General features: G+C 45.8%; 1 protein-coding gene across 2 annotated transcripts in view; it reads left to right on the top strand.

Moving 5' to 3' along the window:
• The first annotated feature begins 4,451 nt into the window (after positions 1-4,451).
• Positions 4,452-16,475, top strand: part of NAMPT (nicotinamide phosphoribosyltransferase) — a 32,530-nt gene continuing 20,506 nt past the window's right edge. For both annotated transcript variants that reach the window (XM_086609882.1, XM_086609883.1), the window contains exon 1: positions 4,452-4,526. In XM_086609882.1, the coding sequence (XP_086466008.1) occupies positions 4,467-4,526 (60 nt within the window). In that variant the 5' untranslated portion in view covers positions 4,452-4,466. The remainder of the gene's footprint in view (positions 4,527-16,475) is intronic.

Genomic DNA, 16,475 nt, shown 5'->3' with positions numbered 1-16,475 from the left:
ATGACGTAGGACAGGAAGCTTTAGGAAGGATAAAAGGAGATTTCGGAGATTTAGCCTCAAAAAAAGTCTACAGGCTCCACTGTTTTCCTTGTAGCTCCACAGTGAAGAATTATATGCACCGAGGTAGAGAGTGACAGATGTTTGATAAACTCCAGCAATACCAGCCTGGCTGTCGGGCACCCAGGGACTTGTTGCCAATCATTGTAAGCTCACCATGAGCGCTCGTTGCACCAAACCTAAAGCACAAAGGAATCCAAGCTAAAATTCTATTCTTTGCCAGCATACTCGAACAGAAAAATAACAGTATTAAGAGATAATGTTGACATTTAATCTGTCAATATGCCTTGGAATTATCACCAAGATAAAGGGAGCACAGAGGATTGGTTTTGGCTCAGAATTAATGACCAAAAAAACCCCAGTAATTCTTTAGGGGAAAAAAACTCACACTCTCTGCATTACCATGGTGTGTGCAGAAATTGCAGTCACATAGATCTTCTATGTAACTGTGATGGGACTCTCATGCATAGACGAAATACATACCAACTTTTGCAATACTGATTGAAGAAGGGATACAATGTAATATCCACCTTAATTTGACTGTCCTTGTATACCTCCTAAAACATCAACCTGAAGACATATTTGCAGGATACCTTTCCTCCAAACACAGCAGCAGGCTACGATACAGACTTTATATACGTAAAATGCTGACTGGACACTTTCACTATGCAAAATATCATTTATTACCAGAAATCTCTGGGGAACAAAACATGTCCCTGGAATAATATGAATTTATTAAAGCTACCATTAGAGCCTTGTTTATTAAAAATACCTAAAATTAGTATCTTTAAAAATCTCTTACACGCCAAAGGAAAACGTTAGAAGATGATTATTGAAGAACCCTGACATTATCAGTAGGCCAAACCGTATCAGAAACAATTTAGCTGAACTTGCATTTAAACTGAAGAACACGATTTCTTGGTGCAGTTCCATTTGAAGACAGAAATTAAGCCCCGCATACATTACAAATCTCGATCTCAATAAACCAGATGAACAGTTCACAGTCAGTTTCACAGATAATAGATGACAAATACAGCACAGGAATCGAGTGCTTGAGGTTCCTAGGATCATATCTCTTCTGCCATTGTAACTATACTCCCACCGTCTACTGCTGCAAGAGATCTATTTAATTTTTTCCAAACTTAAAATATGTTCTCTTCACTGGCAAACTGTGATTTAATATAGTCCTGTTTAGCATAATATCATTTTCTATTAATACTCTGAAGTGTCCTAACTTTACAATATTTCATTACAGATACAGCTTTAGATATGTTCATATGAGCTAAATTAAACCATTATTCAAGTTCTGGCACATCGTAAGATACAAGAAAGAGCCAGCAGGATGAGGAGGAAGATGCTGACAATTAAAAATTCTGTCTGAGCAAATCATCATTATTTATTCTATTGCAGGCTTGAAGATATATCAGCAGAATTCTGTAGCAAGAAATGTAATTTTTTTTAAAAAAAAAAACAAGCCCTGTAGTATTTCTCTGACTTTTCTAATTTCTTGCAACAGTTAAGATAAAAGACTGATCCGATCAAATTAATTTATTTTTTTCTTTTTACTAATCTGTCTTGCATTAAAATAGGCTCTCCAAACAAAACTGAAGATTTGTCCTTTGCAGCAGAGAAATTTCATCATGAAAGACACACAGATAAAGAATGTGATAAGGGGGGAAATTCTGATGTAAATGACATCACAGAAGAAAGTTTGGGACAAAACAAGGGAGGTTTGTATATGAAGATAATTTCAAACTATCATAATCATGTTGCAACATTGATGGGACACTCCACGAAAGGAATCCTCAGAAGGAGCTAAGAAGGAGTCTAGTCCAGAAAGCTTCAGAAAAATCATTTTATATTTACAGAGGATGTGGAAAAAGGTAGAGCAACTTTCTAGACTAGCATGTAAATAGCTCTTTAAAGGTGAGTTTTGCCAATGAATGGAGCCGACCGGGTTGGCTACGCAGCAACAAACAAGACAAAGCAGTAAGAAGGGGAAGAGCTACAGAGAGCCCTGTGAAGGAAAATGGAAATTTCAATTTTTTTTTTCGCTGTGATGGGGAAGTAAGGGTAGGAAGGTAACTTTGTATCCATGGGACTGAACAAGCAGAAAATCTAAGATGACTTATTTGCAAGTTCATGGAAGATAATAGCAATAATAGCAATTATCATTGCCACTCCCAGATTTTGTTGAAAAAGAGCACACAGACAAGATGGCAGAGGGAAGCGTACAGGAAACTCCTGATACACATATTCTCTTAATGTTTCCAATTGCTTTACTGACTTTTTCCTGCTCCATGGGAACCCTTCCCTCCTGAGAAAACTAATTAAAGTAGTTTCATATAGCTCGATTATTGTTAGTAGCTGCCAGTGTTTACCTGTTGTTTTTTTATAAACAGTAGATCCCATTCCTAATCTCATTCTTTGCAATTTTCTTGGATATTCATATTTCTCTAGAATCTGTAGAAGCTATAGATTCAGTCTATGAAAATCTCACCGGTGAAAATCATCTTTTCTGAATCATCTTAATAAACAGCTATTGTTATAACATTTTAGGATTGGATTTGTACATCATCAAATGTCAATCTAAGTGTTAATTCACTGATGGTTTTACAGAAAAGGCTAATTAAGCAGCTTTTTTAATGCAGTACTGATCAGTAGCATTGTCAATATTTAATGTTATTTTTCCATACATCCAATTAGTACAGAACAGGACCATCTTCCCATCACGGATGAGCCATAATTGTGCCAGAAACCATATTCGCTACTTGCTCCAAAAGGAGTGTTTTCTATTGTCGCAGAACAATTCAAACAATAGCTAAATATGACTCAAAAACCTTAAGTATTTGCACATACTAGGAAATCAATTATAAGTACAGGAGAAAGCTTTTGGAAGGGTTATGTATCTTTATATGTCATTTCTGATCAACATCTACTTAAACAAGGACTAGGAAGTATCATATTCTTCCATTAAAACAGCAGGTACCGAATGCTAGCAGTGGAGGTAGAGATGGAGATTTTGATGCTAGATTTTGATGAAGGCCAGGCGGTTCCTTCCCAGGAAATACGCCAATCCTGGCATCTTGATAACAGGAGGCCTGATCACAGCAGCATCTCCTACACTCTGCTGTTTGGCTATCATTCTCCACACGGCAACCGCAGCTCTTTTCCAAGTGCTCACACGTGCTTTCTGCTTTCCCCAAGTTACCCACTTTGTGACTCCATCTCTTTCCTCAAGAGTTCCCTCAAGGCTCCCAGCCCACCTGCCTGTCTCCTTTCTCCTCCTCCTCACACACCTCCGAAGGCCCTGACCCAAGATGAGATGTTGCATAACCCACAGGTGCAGCAGTTGCCCTCTCCTGGCCCGAGCGCGACGGCTGGCAGGCTGTTAGCGCTACCTGTGTCCCTCCCGGGGGACCTGTCCTCTCCGCCACCTCACTCCCACGGGCTCAGTCCTCCCCAGAGGGGACCCTTCACCCCTCGGGGCACACCGGCCGGGCAGCCGCCCCTCGCAGCCAGCCCTGCCCTCACTGCAGCGGTTGCTCACCACCGCTGCTGCAACCGGCACCGCGCCCCCGATGCAGCTCCCACAGCCCCGCCGGCGGCTGACGCGGCTCGGTGCAGCACGGAGCCTCGGCTCCTCATAGCCTGAGGGAGCGGGGCGGAGGGCGGGGCGCGAGGAGCCGGCCCTCCCTCACGGCCACCCCGCTGCCGGCAGAGCAGCTGACCCCGGGCATGGCACCTGAGAGCACGCCCGGCCAGGGCCAACCGCCGGCAGGGGCTGAGGCCGCCGCCCGCCTTTTCCCGTAACCGCCGCCCGGAGGCGGGGGCCGCAGAGAATCGAAACCGGACCCGCATCGGCCCCCCCGCTCCCACCCCCCGCGCATGCGCACGCCGCTCCATCCCCCTCCGGCCGCCCCCTCCCCGCTCGCCGCCGGAGGCGTAGCCCGCTCAGCCGAGCGTCCCGCCCGCCCCGCCGCCGCGCTGCTGGCCAATGGCGAGAGAGCGCGCACAGGCCGTGCAGTGACGTCCCGAGCCGGCCCCGCCCCCCCTGCCTTCCGCCCGGAATCCAATGAAAGAGAACGTGCAGCACGGGGCTCTGCCCCGACTCCGACCTTCCCCTGCACCGGCCGGGCGGCGGGGCCAATCAGAGCCTGCCCAGCGCCCTGGCTCCGCCCCCCGCGCGCAGTGACCTCATGGCCCCTCCTCCGGCAGCGGAGACGTGCAGCCAGTCAGCGGCGCGGGAAGGCGCGCGAGGTCTCCGCCCCCCCCGGCCGTAATCCCCTTGTCACGCCCCATCCCCGTTCCCCCTTTCTCCTCTCTCCCCCCCGCACCGAACGCCTGGCGGCGACGGCGCAGCCCAGTCCTGTCCGTGCTGGCGGCGGCGCCTCCTCAGGCTCGGCGACATGGAGTGCGCTGCGGCGGGGGCCGAGTTCAACATCCTCCTCGCCACCGACTCCTACAAGGTGGGTGCAGGCACGGCGGGCGGGAGAGAGGGGGTCACCTCTGCGGGCGCTCTGGTGCCGCCACACCGGACCCCGCCGGGCCTGGCGCCGGGGCACTCTGTCGGCGGGGCGCCGAGCCAGGCCATCCCCGCCGCCACCGGCTGCCTTCCCCTGCCCGCCCGGCCGGGGCTGGGAGGCCCCCCCGAGGCGTGAGGGAAAGTGCACGGCCTCGGGGCGGCGCGCGGGGGGACCGCTGGTGGCGCGAGCGAGGCCGGTGGAGGCCTGGCCGGGGGCTGTGTCCCCCCTCCCCCCCCCGCCCCGGTGCTTCGGAGAGGGCGGCCGAGCCCGCGCCCTCGCGGAGTGCCCGGGGCCGCGCTGCCGGGGCCGCGCCGGCGGCGGCCGGGAAGAAGAGAAAGTGAAAGCGGGAGGGGTGGGCGGCGGCGCCCGGCGGGCGCAGAGCGGGGCGGGCAGGGCGCGAGGGGTGGCCATGGCGGGCACGCTGGAGGCGGGGGCCGCCTGCCGCCGCCGAGCATCCTCTGGCCCGCCGGGCTGCCCGCCCGCCCGCCCTCCCTCGCCGGAGACGGCAGCGGGCGCACATGTTGCCTCGGCAGAGAGTGAAAACCGAGCAGAGCGGTTGCTCTTTTTTTCCCGCATCTCATTTCTCCCGCTTCCCTCAACTCGGGCGGCGACACCGTGCCGCTGGCTGGCTGCCTGCCCGCGGTTTTGTATCTGGTGGTGATGCGGAGCGCTGTGAGGAACGTCCGACTCAAAATACGTGTTTTCTAGTCCTCTGCTTAGCTTCTCGTCATTGCGGTGTCAAATTTGCTGGGCAAGGTGTTCGTTCAGAGTAGGGAATAACACTTCGCAGTCCTCTGTTCTTGGAAATTCCTTGAAAATAGTGTTGCTTGATAGCAATGGCTGAGCGCAGGTGCACTGTCCGACCTCCGATCTGGTGATTTCTGACCCGGGAGCACTTGACGTGCCTCACAACGTGAGTATGCCCGGGCCCATGCCCTCCTTCTGCGCAGCGTTGCATTAATGTAAGCGTACAATTTCTGGACGCTGGGCAGAGCCAGTGTGTGACTCCCCCAGTCTGGTTGTACAGATGTGCCCTGCGTCTCCTATACTGAAAAACTAACTTTTTTCCTTCAGGAGCTGTGTTGCAATGTCAAAGAGGGTGTTGGTGCTAAACAACACTATAGTAATGGTCCTGATTATCATTATAAAGCACTTATTATATTATAGCTCTTAAAGATTTGACCACTCGGATGAGTTTTGGGATGAGAGGGTACTTCTGGATAGAAGCGTTGAAAAAAAAAAACAATGTTATGGCCAGGTCTTGTTACTGGCTGACTACCAAAGTACAAGCCTCAGTATGTGCTCCCATTGCTGACTTGTGCTGTTGTACCTTTCCCAGCTCCTCTAGTGGTATTATTATTATATGATGTTACATAAAGGTGCTCTTTTTGTAAAGACCTTCCTAACGTTTACTGTTGCTGTTTGTGGGAAGGTGTGTTGGAAGACTGGAAGACACTAGTAAATCTTAGAGCAGCTCAGTCAGAGCGTCCCAATTGAGGGCTCAGAAAACTGCTTTCATTAAGGGCTTAATCTAGCTACAGTGCTCTTTAAGAACCGTTTAAGTGTTTGTTATCAAACATTCAAATATGGAAGATCCACTTTTCTTTCATGCCTAAGGCTAATCACATTAAACACTGTAGGCCTGGGTTAAACTGTATCTATTTTAAATCTAATTTGCACACTACTTTTCCTAAATTCACTGGATCTGCTCTAGGATTAGTGGTAGTGAGGAGCACTGAGATGACAGGTGACCAGTTTGCTTCTGTTTTGTGTGCTGTTTCATGGGAAGGATGATTTGGTAACACTCCAGGAGTGGTAGAAATCTTAAAGAGGTCAAGTAAAGGCCTGAGGTTTTTTTTCAGTTTAAAACTGAATTTGGATGAAATTTTCTGTGGCAGCTAGGAGCGTTTCGTATTATATTAAAACCAGTTGAAATTGTCTACTTTGTTTTATTAGGTCTGTCTTCCTGTATACTTTTTCCAAATCTTAGGAACTCCAGTGTCTTCGAGCAGTACTTAAACAAGTAGCTTCTCTTATCTTGTTAGGTAATATGAGCAAACATCACTTATCTTCTCCCTGGACGATACTGTCATTTCCTAATCAATGCAACACACTTAGTGAGAGCACTTTCGGTAACAATTGCGCTAAAATACCTGGTAGTTTGCAACATCAAGCTTTTTACAGGAGTTACCAAACAAAAATGAGAATTGATCGTGTGTGATGGTTTGGGTTTTTTTTAGATATTTCTGCTGTATCCACAGTTGTAGCATCTGTTTGTGTGCAGTACTGTATGTAACACGCAGACTCTGAGGAAATACATGTATCAGTTCAGAAGCTTACTTGGTGATCCTATCGCAGTAGATGCCAATCCATACAAGCTAATGTTGATGACGAAAGTCATGTGGAAATAAACAGCTTGGAAAAAAAAATGTGCAGACCGTCCTAAACTGTACAACCCTAGCTTAGGCAGCTCTCCATGAGTAAAAGGTTCTGGTATCTCAGGGTCATATCTGTCACAACTCATCAGTGTGAGCATTAGATCCAGTGTCCTGGTTCTCTGTTGCTACAGTTGGAAATTTGAAGTGGTGAGAAAATTGGTTACTGGTTTAACAAAGTAATTTGGTAGGCAAAGATTTGTCTGTTGACGGTTAATCCAGGCTCCCTTTCCTCTAAACTGTTTTTCTGTTTGTGTGCATCATAGGGCATTTCCTCTTCAGTCATAGAAGATTATCAAATGTTCAGTTTCAAAATCTTAAAAGCTATTTTTGAAAAACAGCTGAGTATCATGCTAATCTCTAATATACTTGATATTTGTACGTAGGAGTAGTTTCCAGTGGGTGAATTTCAGAGACTTGCTACACACTGGACCCAGTACTGAGCTTTCATTATGAACTGGGGCTTACTGAATTGTACAAGTGCTCCAGGATTTTGAGGCCAAGTTTCAAATAGTCCAGCTTATCTCTAACCCTCATAGCAAGTTAAATGCTTTTACATCACTTAGGTTTTTTTTCTTCCTGTGCACTTTTGTCCTGGTTTTGGTTGGGATAGAGTTAATTTTCTTCCTGGTAGCTGGTATAGTGCTGTGTTTTGGATCTAGGATGAGAATAGTATGGATAACGCAAGGATGTTTTTGTTACTGCTGAGCAGTGCTTACACAGAGTCAAGGCCTTTTCTGCTCCTCACCCCACCCCACCCCACCAGTAGGTAGGCTGGGGGTGCACAAGAAGCTGGGAGGGGACACAGCCAGGAGAGCTGACTCCAGCTGACCAAAGGGGTATTCCATACCATATGACATCATGCTGAATAATAATATGGGGGGAGTTGGCCAAGGGATGGCAGCCGCTGCTCAGGGACTGGCTGGGCATCAGTCAGCAGGTGGTGACTATATTATTATTATTATTATTATTATTATTATTATTATTATTATTATTATTATTATTATTATTATTATTATTATTTTCCCTTCTTTTTCTGTCCTGTTAAACTGGCTTTGTGTCAACCCATGGGTTTTACCTTTTATTCCCAATTCTTGCCTCCTTCCCACTGCAAGGAGAGAGGGCAAATGACTGTATGGTGTTTAGCTGCCTGCTGGGTGTTGTGGTTTAACCCCAACCAAAACCAAGCGCCACACAGCCACCTGCTTATTCCCCCTCCGCAGTGGGATGAGGAGGAGAATTGGAAAAAAAAAACCTCGTAAGTTGAGATAAAGACAGTTTAATAGAACAGGAAAAACGATAATGATATTAATAATGATAATAAAAGAATATACAAAACAAATGATGGACAATACAATTGCTCCTCACCCACTGACTAATGCCTAGCCTGTTCCCGAGCACTGATTGTGCCCCTCACCCAGCCAACTTCCCTAATTTATATATGTCATGTGGTACTATGGAATATTCCTTTGGCCAATTTGGGCCAGCTGTCCTGGCTATGCTTCCTCCCATCTTCTTGTGCATGGGGAGCTGAAAGTCCTTGACTGCTTAGCAACAACTAAAAACATCAGTGTGATATCAGTATTGTTCTCGTACTAAATTAAAAAACATAGTACTATACCACTACTAAAGAGAAAATTAGCTCTATCCCAGCCGAAACCAGGACAACCAGGCTAAACCATAACAACTCTGTTGCATATTCTTAAGCTTCTCCAAATCCCTCATCAGTATAATTCCCTGTGTGCTGGGTGCTGTATGCCAACCCCTCAGCGTCTGGGTGTGGGCATATGGTATGGGGTGTGTGCATCTTGCTGATAAATAACAGCAGTCTCTTTAGTTCTTTGAATCGTAAGACTTTCAAGAGATTGATCAATGTGGTGTTATCTGGGGAACCTTTTTGTGTGAACTTCCAGTATAGCAATGACATTTTTAATAGTAAAGTTTGCTGCGCTTGACTCAGTATTACTGAAAAAGGGAAGCATCTGCAGTCAAAGTCATCGTTGCTAGAAAGCTGCAAGTGAGGGGATGTCAGCAGGCTCCTCGAAGCTCACTGTGCTGCATGATGTCTTACTCTTGTGTTTATAGCAAGAAATCCCCACAATCTCACCTCTCTGACAGCGAGGGTTCTGTTCACTCATTGCACTTCCTGAGCATAAGGGTCCATGCCCTTCAGTTCCTCAGTTGTGTGATGTTGACACACCACCTCTCCATTTTCTTTTACTTTGATTACCAGTGCTCTGTTTGTCCCATGTTTGTTTATTTCTGCACAGGCAAAAAAATCTTCCAGGGTATATGTAGTTTGAAACTGTATTGGGAGGATCAGCTTAGCAGAGCTGTGTTGTTCAGTTGGAAGATACCAGTGACTGGTGTATACCAGGCCTGGGTTGGATGGAGCAGGAGCTGCAAGTAGGGAAAGGCTATCAAAATGAGGACTGAACCTTGTTCACTAAAGTAACAATAACTTATTTGGCTTTTACCAATGAAATATATTACTGTTGCTTGGAATGTTTTGTAATTAAGCTGCCAGCTATAATAAGCTGCCATGCAATTACTCCATAGGAGGAGCTGACTTGCAATCTAGACTGTAAACGAGATCTGTTTCAGAATTCAGTTCTTTCTGCATGCTTCAAGGAAGCCTGAAAGATACGTTTTAACTCTGTATGCCTTACATGTTGAATTTTAAGTATTTGTCACTTCGAATGACTTCTTTTAGTCTGCATAGGTATAGGAGAGCACTTAGTTCTGAAGCACTTCACGAGTGTGAGTTTATTCCAGGCTCTGACAGCTTCTATGTTCTTTATTTAGAAGGCTAGAGGTATGCAAGGAAGAGACATGAGCACTCTGTATCTTATTGGGTTTTGACTAGTACTTAATGACTGCAAAATATTCTTTTCAGCAGCACGCATATGTATATATATATTTATTTTTTTAATTAAAATCTTGTGGTGGAAGTGTGAATGTGTTCTCTTGCTTCCTGTAATTCTGTCAGTGGAAAAGCCTTGGAAACTTCTGGCTGAGCACTCCTCCTAAGAAGTGATCTTCGCTCTATCTAGGTTCATTATCTTCCAAGTTTTGATTTGCAGTCACACGGTCCTGTTACAAACCCCAAGTCATCATTGCTGTAAAAGGAACACTGCAACTGTGTAAAATTCAGCCAATTTTTAAATTAATGGAAAGTAACCCCTTCCAGAATAATTGCAACTTCCATTTTTGAAAAGGTGAATGTTTTTCTTTTTTCATTAAGGAACACAGAACTTGTAGCTGTATGTGAAGTAGTACAGCTGACTATTCACAAATGTGTAAACATTAAACATAAAGCATTTTGTTATCTTTTTAATGATAATCTTGGATGCAAAACACAGAAATTTTTGGTGGTAAAGAAATCTGCTGTAAAGTGTTACCTTTTTTAAAATTGTATTTTCTCTGAGCAATTTAGAATACATTCAGTTTTAGTGCTTACACTTGACCTTGTTTTTTCAATGAATGTGGACGTGGTCACTTACAGCATCTCTGCTGATAATGCGCAGCTTCCATAGGAATCAGGTGCTTGCATGTGCTCTCCTTGTTTTTCTTAGTACTGACTGCTAACCTCTGGTCCTCTTATTTTTCAATACGCATATAAGAGATGGTGGCTGAACTAAAACACAGAGATATTAAGTGGTATGAGTCATAACCTGCATTAGCTTATCCCTCTTGTCTTGTAAGAGTAGATATCTCACAATATTCTCGCTTTAGTTCTTAAACGTTATCTCAATCTGTATTTGCTTCACTTAGGCGTTTTTAATAAAGGGGTCTGGAGTCCCTCTAAGGATACTTTCCTATGGTAATTTGAAGCCTATGTATAACCAAAATAGTAAGATTGTACTTGATTTTTTTTTTTTTTAACTTATGTCAAGTGGCTTGAATTTTACCTGCTATTGTTGGATGACTTTTTTGTTGACTTACTAAAGATTGATTCTTCTGAGGTTTCCTCTTATGTTCAGACAAACTTATTTAACCACACTGACTTTCGAGTTGTTTTTAATTTCCACTTCTGTTTGTGGTGTACATTCTTTTTGTGATTGCTTTATAAGCTACAAAAGCGTCTCTGAGTGTAACTGCTAGTCACAATTGTGAGTTTTTTTCCTGAACAAGGTCAGCAATCACAGAATCATAGAATGGTTAGGGTTGGAAGGGACCTAAAGATCACTTAGTTCCAACCCCCCCCTGCCATGGGCAGGGCCACCTTCCACTAGATAAGGTTTCTCAAAGCCTCATCCAACCTGGCCTTGAACACTTCCAGGGATGGGGCATCCACATCTTTTCTGGGCAACCTGTTCCAGTGCCTCACCACCCTCGGAGTGAAAAATTTCTTCCTTAGATCTAATCTAAATCTAACCTCTTTCAGTTTAAATCCATTACCCCTTGTCCTAGCACTACCTGCCCTTGTAAAAAGTCCCTCTCCAGCTTTCCTGTAGGCCCCCTTTAAGTACTGGAAGGCTGCTATAAGATCACACCGGAGCCTTCTCTTCTCCAGGCTGAACAGCCCCAACTCTCTCAGCCTGTCTTCATAGCAGAGGTGCTCCAGCCCTCTGATCATCTTCGTGGCCCTCCTCTGGACTTGCTCCAGCAGCTGCATGTCCTTCTTATGTTGGGGACTCCAGAGCTGAATGCAGTATTCCAGGTGAGGTCTCACGAGAGCAGAGTAGAGGAGCAGAATCACATCCCTTGACCTGCTGGCCACGCTTCTTTTGATGCAGCCCAGGATACGGTTGGCTTTCTAGGCTGCAAGTGAACATTGCCGGCTCATGTTGAGCTTCTCGTCCACCAGCACTCCCAAGTCCTTTTCCTCAGGGCTGCTCTCAGTCCATTCTCTGCCCAGCCTGTACTTGTGCATGGGATTGCCCCGACCCACGTGCAGGACCTGGACCTTGCTCCATCCCTGGAGACGTTCAAGGCCAGGTTGGACAAGGCCCTGAGCAACCTGATCTAGTTGGAGATATCCCTGTTCCTTGCAGGGGGGTTGGACTAGATGACCTTTGAAGGTCCCTTCCAGCCCTAACCATTCTATGATTCTATGACCTTGCACTTGGCCTTGTTGAACTTCATGAGGTTCTCACAGGCCCATCTCTCTAGCCTGTCAAGGTCCCTCTGGATGGCATCCCTTCCCTCCAGCGTGTCCACCACATCACACAGCTTGGTGTCGTCAGCAAACTTGGTGAGGGTGCACTCAATCCCGCTGTCCACGTTGCCAACAAAGATGTTAAACAGCACTGGCCCCAGTACTAACCCCTGAGGAACACCGCTCGTCACTGGTCTCCACTTGGACATTGAACAGTTGACCACAACTCTTTGTGTGCGACCATCCAGCCAATTTTTTATCCACCGAGTGATCCATCCGTCAAATCCATGTCTTTCCAGTTTAGAGACAAGGATGTCGTGTGGGACCTTATAACTGCTGTTGATTATGCCTCATCCCAGTGATGTATATCTGATGAAACATTCCCTTTGTTCCAAATTACTGGTTCGTCTCCTCATTGTCATTAACAGTGTTGTTTTCCATGCAAGTTATTGGCAACCTTTGGTTTTAACTGCTCCATTGGTTAAACCTTATAAAGGCTAAGGCAAAGGAGTCCTTCTAGTCACGGCCACTTTCCACAATATTTTCAAATAATACTGTAACTAATGGGGATCTTAGACGTGCTTTGCAGAAGTCTCCCCAGTGTAAATGCCAGAAGCACTACTGCTGTAAAAACTCAGTAAGGTGTACGTGGGTACGAGGATCCTCCAAATACAGCTCTTCCAGCATCAACAAGCCATTCGGACACTGCATCCCACCATAGCTCTCATTTTTACTTGTCACTGCAATCATATCTCTCATTTTTACTTGTCACATAAAGCAGGCTACAGTCAATGTTCCCCTACCCCGGAAAGGATATAGCTCACTTCAGCGTGCAAACAAGGCTTGCAGTACAGTGACCCAGCCATACCCTGGGCCCTAATGACTTGCAGCAGACCTGAAGTGCCCCAGCTGAGTGTCCCAGCTACGAGCTTCCAGGGCGTGCCAAGTTTGTGTTGTGGGGTTTTGGTGGCACAGGAGGGGCTGCAGAGATGGCCCCAGTAAGTAGCTGCGAGAAGCTCCCCTGGCTCTAAAAGAGTTCAAACCAGTCTCTGGTCAGGTGGGACACCCCCTTCTGCTCTGGCCAGGGCTGAGCCAGTCAGAGCCTCTGCAAATGCCATATTTAAGACAGGGACAAAGGAACCTGAGCCAGGCAGGACCTACAGGAAAGAGAGGGAGGAGGTGGGGGGCTGGCCCCTCTGGCCTCCCGGGCAGGCGGCTGCCCACGCTGGGCCACCAACACTTGACTGGAGATGGCTGCGGCAGTGCAGCTTGGAGAGCTCCGAAGTGCCCCGCTCCTGAGGCGCCCACTGGGTGGAGTTCATCTTGCTGGAATTGCTGAGGTTTATCAGGCCCGGTGCAGCTGCAGCAAAGAGAGGACTGAGACCTGAGAGAAACGGTCACACAGACACCAGGTCAGTGCAGATGGAGTGGGAGGAGGTGTGCCGGAGCTGAGATTCCCCTGCAGCCCGTAGTGAGACGACAGTGGCCCCCCTGCCGCCCGTGGGGATTAACAGTGGAGCAGAGACCCACTGGCAGCCCGTGGAGAACCTCATGGTGGAGCAGAGATGCCTGAGCCTAAAGGAGGTCATAGAGGATAGTCTCCGTGGGAAGGACCCCACACACTGCTGGAGGCTGATGACAAAGCAGAGATGCGTCTGCAGTCTGTGGGAAGAGATTCCACACTGGAGCATGTGGCTGTGCCCTAAGAAGCTGTGACTCCGTGGGAAAAGCCCACACTGGACAAATCTGATGGGTAAGGTTCCCCTTACCTTACGCAGGATTTCATCCTGTGGGAAGGACTCAGGTTGGAGAAGTTCATGGACTATTTTCCCATGAGGAGGGTCCCACGTTGGAGCAGGGGAAGGGTGTAAGGAATTCTCCCTCTTTAAGTGAAGGAGCGGCTGACACAGTGCGTGACAAACTGACCACAACCCCTCCATGCCCCCTCCCGCTGCGTTGCTGTGGGAGGGAGGAGGTAGAGCCAGGAAGAAGGGAGGGGTGGGGGGGAAGTGTTTTTAAGTCTGGCTTTGTTTCACGTTATCTTCTCAAGTAACTTTAAACCAATTAAATTGATTTGTCCCCAAGCAGAGTCTCTTTTGCCCAGGGCCATGGTTGGTGGGTGATCCCTCCCTGTTCTTATCCCAACCCTCAGGCCTTTGGTTACATTTCTCTCCTCTCCACCCCACCAGGGGAAGGAGTGAGGAAGCGATCCCAATCCCGAGGTGGCTGAGCTGCTGGCTGGGCCGAACTGCAACACAGGGCCACGCTCCTTCTCGCCCACCTTCCACGTGTCCCTCTGATTCTTCGTGTTTCTGGCTGTACAGTGCCAGGGGTTCAGTAGCTGGGTTGTTCTGTATCCATTTTGCACTAAAGATTTTTTAAAAAAACTCCAGAAAGTTCAAATACAATCTCTGTTGAACTGGTATCATCTTGCCACTTGTAGAGTTACAGGACAGGCAAGATCCTGCTGGCCAGGTGTTTGGGGGTTTGTTTTCTTCACTGTAGGCAGCGCTTAGAAGTATCTTTCTGGTGGCTCATATTAGCACCCATCTGACCTAGCTGAGCACAAGGAATAAACCACCAATGGAGAATGTGGCCACGCCTGACTTCTCGTGTCAGACCTGTTTTTCTCACGTTTTCAAATGGTTGACTTAAATAACTATTTAAAGTCATTTCATTGCAATCTCTTGTGCAACAAAGCTTGTAGATTATGAGATGATTTGGCTTTTATGCCAAAGATTTTCTTATCTAGCCTATAAAAACACAGCCTTTACCTGTTTTGTGATGCGTAGCTGTTAATTCCTTTTTCTTAAAATTTAATGTATGGAATAGTTTTTTGGATGTCTGATCTAGATGCGATTTGTGCTTCTTTTTTTTTCTCAAATGGCTGACTTGATTTAGTGAAGCAGGTGTAGTCCTTATGGAGGTATTCTTTGTTCAGAATATACCTTTTTTTGGATTAAATTTAAGAAGGAGCTATCGCAACTGGAATTAAAGTGCTCTGTTTCAGTCATAGTACATAACCTTGTTGTAGGTGGTTGTTCTAAGGCTGTTTGCCATACTTTTTGTAGTCAAAACCTAAACCACAGCCTTTGAGCTAAATATCAAAAGGCCTTTGAATATATTTTGGGGTTTGTTTTCTTGTAAGGGTCTCTTAATCCCAATAGGGTCTTTTGTTTGGGTTTTGGCTGATTTTTTTTTTTTTCGGTAGAGAAGGGCTTTGCTATTGGCTTTACAGTTACTCCCGCTTATGAAGGACACGTCTGTACAAGTCCTGCTTCTGTCGTCCCCTAACTGAAAGCATAGATTTAGCAATACTATTGCGACCTGTAAGTCACATAAAATACATTTCAAATATTGTGCGCTGTCACTGATTGTTCTTTCGACTCTTCTTTAGAGTACAGAAAGATGCAAAACTTCATCTGACAGTAAGGAAAGTTCAGTCTTTTTTTGAGGTGTTAATTTTTGTTGTCCAAGTTTCTTGGTTTTTTTTTTGGTTTTTTGATTGATTGATTGGTTTGTTTTTAAATGGCATTCTTTGGGTCTTCTGTGAACTGTTCCTGCTCCCTGCAGCTTGATCTTATTTCAGACTTTGTTTTACTACCAGGCATTTCATTACATACCAAACCTCCTGACCATCACTGTGGTGGATGGGTATTATTTCTCTGTGTCCTAGTAGTCCAGCTAATGGTCAGAGCTGCCGTGATGTTTTATGGGCAGATGCTCCTGCTGGGTATGGTGCCCTGCCTAAGAGCTTGGAAGCAAAACAGATGGCCAGATAAGTGAACAAGGGGACATAGGTCTTGTAGAGATAGGTACATGAGAAGTTAAGTACAGCATGCCTGGAGTAAGTATCGGTTGGAAAGTATGGTGCTTTAGGATTGTGATTGTATCTTTGAACACTGAGTAGTAGTCTGTGAGAAGCCTTGCAGACAGCCAAAGGGTCTTTCAGCTTTATAGGTAAAACTAATAGCATTGTGGAATGTCAAAGGAAGCACAAGTTATTTAAAATTACAGATGTAAATATTGCTTGGATGTAAACATCTTAATTGCCAGAGATGTGTATTTTTCACTGTTTAAATAGATTCCAATGTGTGAAGAATATAATTGAATCTGATAGAACAGATTTACATAGAACTGATGTAAAATTAGCTCATTATCTCTTTCAAGTACTTGAAGAAATTTAATTGATAAATTGACATTTCTATCATATACAAAATTTTCGTTTAGGTTTGTATATCTAGAAGTAACTATTTTTGGGACACTAGCCAATATATATTTTCAGGCTAAGATCTAATCTAATATCAGAAAAATTAGCTAAACCTGTCATTTAATGTTTGAGGAACTTGAGTGGGG

The sequence above is a fragment of the Tauraco erythrolophus genome, chromosome 4 (genome assembly GCF_009769465.1).
Source record: "Tauraco erythrolophus isolate bTauEry1 chromosome 4, bTauEry1.pri, whole genome shotgun sequence".
In the NCBI taxonomy this organism is placed as follows: Eukaryota; Metazoa; Chordata; class Aves; order Musophagiformes; family Musophagidae; genus Tauraco; species Tauraco erythrolophus.
The sequence above is the reverse complement of the archived record's forward strand: the minus strand, read 5'-3'. Positions and strand labels throughout refer to the sequence as shown.